Source organism: Castor canadensis, chromosome 2 (assembly GCF_047511655.1).
Source record: "Castor canadensis chromosome 2, mCasCan1.hap1v2, whole genome shotgun sequence".
Classification (NCBI taxonomy): Eukaryota; Metazoa; Chordata; class Mammalia; order Rodentia; family Castoridae; genus Castor; species Castor canadensis.
Window position 1 is genome coordinate 182,790,974 of NC_133387.1, and position 6,728 is coordinate 182,797,701.

The 6,728-nt window shown below is 47.6% G+C and overlaps 1 protein-coding gene across 1 annotated transcript; it reads right to left on the reverse strand.

Annotated features, from left to right (window-relative positions):
• On the reverse strand, positions 1 to 2,288 carry Foxr1 (forkhead box R1). The gene is made up of 4 exons (XM_020153007.2): positions 2,027 to 2,288; positions 1,582 to 1,808; positions 512 to 750; positions 1 to 62 (listed from the first exon to the last, which is right to left on the reverse strand). The coding sequence occupies exons 1-4, from the start codon at positions 2,258 to 2,260 to the stop codon at positions 34 to 36; spliced, it is 729 nt and encodes a 242-aa protein (XP_020008596.2). The 5' UTR covers positions 2,261 to 2,288; the 3' UTR covers positions 1 to 33.
• Between the last annotated feature and the right edge of the window lie 4,440 nt (positions 2,289 to 6,728).

Here is a 6,728-nt window from a genome sequence, read left to right on the forward strand (position 1 = left end):
GCTGAGGGAAACTTTAATAAGGCTCGTGTCTTCTTACAGGTCAAAGAGGAAGGGCATCACATCTGGAAGAGAAAGGAAAGAGTTCAAAGGAAACTGCACTTTGTACAACTGCTGTTCCCCAAGTCTGGAATGCTCTGAGAATACCTACTTCTCTTTGCTCAAGGTTTAAATGGCACCTCTTCTGAGGCTTTCCTGAGCCGCTCCAGGAAAAAGAGTCCCCTCTATCAGCCTATCACTGTGTGGACATCATTTCCCCAGGATGCTGGGCTGAGAGGGGGACCAGATGAACCTCAGTTGCTACCCCACTAGTTCCTTGTACACGGAGTCCCACTCTCATGGGGAAGGTCTCACCTCAGGTTGGCACCACCAGAGGGTGTCAGACCACTCACTGCCATTCTCCCTGTTTCCTACAGAAGATGCCCCGAGGGTGGGATTCAGGCTGGCACACTCAGCCTTGGCTCAGGGTCCTCAGGTCCCCCCGCTCGGGCCCACGCATGACAAGCCTTCACACCTGGCTGGCTCATGCACTGCTGGATACTTTCCAGCCGAGTGGAAGCCAATGCGCGGGCCTCCTCCGCAAAGCGGCGGTGTCCCTCCTCGGTCAACTTCCAGAGGCAGGATCGAGGCCGTGTGCTGGCCTCACCCTGCATGCTGACCGGCACTTTTTCAAAGCTGTCTCGGAAACAGAGATTGTGACGGACAGTATTCTTCCAGCCTTCTGGAGCCGTCCGGAAAAAGGGGAAGTGTTGTCTGTGGACAGGAAATGCATGGTTTCTCTGGGGGTGGGGAGGGGGGCTACTCTTGAGCCTGTTATCCCCAGGGGCCAGCAGCCTCAAACCTTCTTCTCAGGGTGAATGGCAAACTGGCCTGGGACTGACCGAGCAGGTGACAAAACCTCCACTTGATGCTTTGCTTATCAGAACCTTCTTCTGGGGTTCACCATCCCCAACCCAAGGCTCCTTTTTCTCCCCAACCCTGAGAACCCAGGACTTTGGCCACAGCAGGGACAAAGCAGAGTCAGGCCCCTGGCCAAGGATGATTAATATTCTGAGACATTAGGTTCTTTTCCTAAACGGGGCCAGAGCTGAGAAATTCCCTCGAACTCGTGTACGTGACTAGCAAAGGTAAATGCAGGGCTTGGGGTGGAGCTCAACCTGTGCCCATCCTGTTTGAGGCCCTGAGTTCCATTCCAGAAGGTGCACACACATTCAAATTAAATTCAAATCCCTTCTCAGCCGGGCTCCGTGGGCCACTGGGGTACAGGGAGCTGTGCCAGGCTGGAGAAGCAGGTGGAACACTGTTGGGGTAACCAGATTTTATACTGACTAATCCCGAGAAAATGTTACCTGACCCAGGTGAATTTGTGTTTTAAAGGGCAGCCAAGACATAGAAGGCTGGCATGTTTTAGACGTGAAAGGCGGTACAAATGATTATGTTTCTTGTACATGGGTTGGCACGCATCCAACTAGTAAAAGAGACTAGGGAAGGCGCATGTCCTCAGACCCAGAGAGGGAAACTGAGTCAGCAGTCCAGGGCCTTGACCCTCCCCTTCCCCCTTGTCATAGGGCCCCCGGCACATACCGAGTGAAACTGTAGATCTGCTGCACGTTGAGGCCACAGGGGGGACTGTTTCTTAGTGCCAGGGCAATTAGGTGGAAGTAATTGAGAGGGGGCCGGGACCAGAGCCTCCCCTCTGGGCTGATGGCTTGCCGAAGCCTCCGATTCTGGAGGGGGGCCCTTGTGTGAGGGGATGGGAGAGCCACAGAGGAGCTGTCATCCTGGTCCTCAGCCTCCTCCTCTTCTGTGAGCTAGAGGGACACAGAGTAGGAACTGGTCCTGACTCCAGGGTGCAGTGCAGGAAGGGGGTAGCTGTCAGGGATCACCACCTGGGTTTCTCCCCAACACAAGGTACAGGTCACGCTGAACCCATTCACCTGCTGTCCCTAAGATACCCAATGCTGACACTTTAGCCCTGTGCCCACCCTGCCTGCTGCCCAAGGCTGGCTCACAGCCTAGCAATCCATACCTCCCAGGTGCAGGGGGAAGCAGCAAATCGCTTCCGTTTCCGCTTCTGAGTGGGTGACTGCTCGCAGGAGGAAGACAGCAGCAACTGCTCCCCTGTGGCCTCTGGGAAGCTGGTTTCTTCCTCCTTTAGGGGTGGCTGAGGGGAGGGGAGCATGCTTGGCAGATCCTCCTCCTTCTTGAGTTCTCCAATCTCCAGCTTGCCAGGGGGATACACGATGTTGGGGTTCACCCACATCCATAGGTTGGGTTCAGTATCAGGGTCTGTGCAGAGCGAGAGAAAACTGTGGCATAACTCAGTGGCTTTGGGAGTGCCTGGGATCCAGCCCAGGACACAAGCTGTGACAGGGCGCTCACTCACTACTCACCGTCTTCATCAGTAGTGCATTTTTTTTCCAAAGGCAATTCCGGCGGCTCAACTATTCTGAGTCTGTATTTGGCAACTGGCAAAAAGACAGAAGGGAGGGAGTCACGACATTCTAGCATTACCACTGCGACCAAGGATCCTGGGCCTTGAAGTTCTCCTGAGAACAGGTGCAGGTCTGATCTGGGGAGTGAGACTCTGACTTTCCCTTCACCTCTGCATGGTGCAGTGCTGGGGGCTTGATCCCAGGGCCTCTTGTATCCTAGGCAAGTGCTCTACCACTGAGCCACAACCCCGCTCCTGCATTTTTTTTCTTCTCATTCCAAACTATCTCATGCACGCACGCCTGTGACTTTAGTAAAGTAATCATCTATAAATCCAGGGCATGATCTTCACCTCTAGACCAGACTTCCCTGCTAGTCCTTAAGTAGAACTGCCTATGAGATGTTGTTACGTGGGTGCTCTTTGGATACTTCAAACTTAACATTTTTGTGTTTGAGATATAGTCTCACTATATAGCCTAGACTGGCCTGGAACTTGCAATTCTCCTGCTTCAGCCTCCCAAGTGTTGGGATTACAGGTTTCCAGCACTGTGCCTGGCTTCAAATTCAACATGCCTAAAGCTGAATTCCATTTTCTTGCTCTTCCTCCTATAGTCCTGGTCTCAGAAAAATCGCACCACCATCCAACCAGTTGTTTAGGACAGAAAGTATTTTTGCTCCCCTCCCCATCACTGTGCCTATGAGTGTTGTCATATTACAGATGAATCTAGGCTTTTGTTTGAGAAATAATGATAGTTATTAGAGAGCTCAGTAATTAAGAGTTTTTCAGAGGTACTGGGGTTTGAACTTGGAGCCTCACACTTGCTAGGCAAGGGTTGTACTTCTTGAGCCACTCACCAGCCCCTAGAGCTCAGTAATTGAAAAAGCTGTCCATTACACTGATGTTCAACACAATGCTATTAGAAAGTGGAAAAAATAGGAATAAATACCAATTGGCAAGGAAAATGCAAAACTATCATTATTTGCAGAAAACCATATGGTACCAACATACTGTAACCACCTAAGGCCACTAAGAAAGCTGAGTGTGATGGTGTATACCTATAATCCCAGAACTCACAAGGCTGAGGAAGGAGGATCATCCTGGGTTACACAGAGTAACTCTGTCACAAATGAACAAATGCCCTTCCCCCTCCAAAAAGAATCACTAAATGTATATACCAACTTTGGGCCTGGTATGGTGGCACAAGCTTATAATCCCAGCACTAGAGAGGCTGAGGCAGGAGGATCTCGAGTTTGGGGCCAATCTGGGCTACAAAGAAAGACCTGGTCTCAAAAACAAAACAAAACAACAAAATTATATAGAAATTTTGCTGGACATAAGGACATACTGCCAGGCACTGGTGGCTCAAACCTGTAATCCTAGCTATTCAGGAGCAGAGATCAGGAGGATTGCGGTTCAAAGCCAGCCTGGGCAAATAGTTTGCAAGACCCTATCTTGAAAATCCCAGTACAAAAAAAAGCTGGTACAGTGACTCAAGGTGGAGGCCCTGAGTTTAAACCCCAGCACTACAAAAACAAACAAACAAAAAGCATAGTAATTGGGGGAACGGGGGCATGAGGGAGAAAGACAGAGGGGGTGAAAATAATTAAGACATATTGTAAGCACATATGTAAATGTCATAAATGCGAACCCCCTGTACAACTATTATATGCTAATAAAAAAACAGACAAAAAGAGCACACAAACATGAATGCTGGTGTTTCCTGTACACCAGCATTAAGACTGGAAAATATAATCTCAAAAAGGGTTCTGTTGGGCTGGCAGAGTGGCTCAAGTGGTAGAGCGCCCGCCTAGCAACATGAGGTCCTGAGTTCAAATCTTAGTACCATTAAAAAAAAAAATCCTTCTCCTGTCTTTCCTGTGCCATTCACTGTTCTGTCTCTACTGGATCATTCTCTCCCTGATTAAAAAAAAAAAAAAAGGGTTCTGTTTATAACAACAACTAAAATGATAAAACATCTACGAGTTAACTTATGGACTAGATCAAGAATTGACTAGACCTTATGGAGAAAAAAATTTAGGACAAAAAACACTAGAATAGGGCTGGGGGTGTAGCTCAGGAGTAGAGCACTTGCCTAGCATGCTCCTGATCCCCAGCCCAGGCCTAGAGTTTACTGCACTGTACAGCCTGCTGCTGAACTCAAGGTTCTTGTTATCACCATCTGCTAAACTCCATTACTTCCTCCTATTCTCTTATTCTCTCTTGCTCCAGCACTACTTCTGTCTTAAAATCTTGGCTATCTACTGGGTCTGGCTTGACAGTTCTTCTCAGTCATAACTGCTGGGGGCATGGTTCAAGTGGCAGAATGCCCACTTAGCAAGCTTGAGGCTATGAGTTCAACTCCAGTACTGCCAAAAAGAAAAAAGCAAAAAAAAAAAAAAAAAAAAAAAAGACCGTATCAGTCATAACTGTACCGAAACTGCAATCTCTTCCCAGCCTCATTCAGGCACTATGTAAAAATGGCTTCAGAGCATCTGGTTGGCAGAGCTGTATTTAATCAGGTTGTGGTTTGGCCGAGCATGTGCTCCAAAACCGTAGAGGGGCCAGGGACTTGACAGTGTAGACAAGGTGGCCAGCAACACCTTTGAGCAAGGATTTCAAGTCAGCTGAAGAAAGAAGACATCAGGTGGGTGGGAGCAGTGAAAAGATGACAAGATCAATGAATTAGTCTCAGCTGCACCTTTGTATGTCTGTCTCTGGCACAGAGTCCGAGCACCTTCTTAAGACAATGTTCCAAAAATCCCTTCCTCTCAGCCAGGTGCTGCTGGCTCACACCTGTAATCCTAGCTACTCGGGAAATGGAGATCAGAAGGATCAAAGTTCCAAGCCAGCCTGGGGAAATATTTTGCAAGACCCTATCTTGAAAAACCCATTGCAGAAAAGGGCTGGTAGAGTGGCTTAAGGTGTAGGCCCTGAGTTCAAACCCCAGTACCGCAAAAAAAAAAAAAAGGAAAGAAAGAAAAAAAAACCTCCTCTCTTTCCTGTGCCATTCACTTTTCTGTCTACTGGATAATTCTCTCCCTGATTTTTTTTTGGGAGGGGCAGGACTGGGATTTGAACTCAGGACCTTCCACCTGGTATGCAGGCATTTTACCACTGAGCTGTGACCCTAGCCCTCTACAGGTCATGGTCATCAACACCCCATCTTATGAAAGACAAGAACTTATCTGCCTGCTTTCTGTGTCAGGCCACTACTCCATATTTTTGGTGCCCTTTGAGACAAAACTTCTGGAAAGAATTGCCTATAATTTCAGTGACGACCACTTTTTTTTCCCTCTTTTTAAGTGGGATCTCACTATGTGACCCAGGCTGACCTGAAACTTCTATGCTCAAGCAATCGTCCTGTCTCAGCCTCCCCAGCATGCATACAACTGTGCCCAGCTTTCCTTTTTTTTTTAATTGTTTTAAAAAATTTTTGAGATAGGGTCTCAATATGTAACCCACACTGGTCCCAAATTCTTGATACTCCTGTCTTAGTCTCCTCAGTGCTGGGATTACAGACACCCACCACCATTCCTGGCCTTCCTTTCATTCTTCCTTTTTTGAATTTTTATTAGCATACATTAATTGTACAAATTAGTGGGCTTCATTATAACATCTTATACACTTATAATGCTTTTTTTTTTTGTGGGACTGAGGTTTGAACTCAGGGTTTCAAGCTTGCAAAGCAGGCGCTCTAACACTTGAGCCACACCTCCAGTCCACTTTGTTCTGATTATTTTGGAGATGGGGTCTCATGAACTATTTGCCCTGGCTGGCTTCAAATCTCGAGCCTTCTAATCTCAACTTCCCAAGTATCTATGATTACAAGTATGAGCCACCAGTACCCAGCTACTTTTCTTTCTTTCTTTCTTTCTTTTTTCCAGTACTGGGGTTTGAATCTGGGCTTTGTGCTTGCAAGGTAGGTGTTCTACTGCTTGAGCCACTCCTCCAGTCTCTAAAATGCTCTTTGATTATTTTCACCCCTTCATTAACCTCACTTGCACCCCCATTCCATTCTCTTTTTTGATAGGACTCAAGTTTGAACTCAGGGCTTTGTGCTTGTGAAACAGGAACTCTACAGCTTGAGCCAAACCTCCAGTCCATTTTGTTCAGGTTATTTTGCAAATGGGTCTTGTGAACTATTTGCTCCAGCTGGCCTCCAACTGTGAGCCTCCCAATCTCAGCCTCCTAAGTATCTAGGATTACAGACATAAGCTACCGGAGCCTCCCCATTCCATTCTTAAATCTCTCCAGTCAGCTCTCCAATTCCACCACTCCACCCAAGCCACTGTCATCA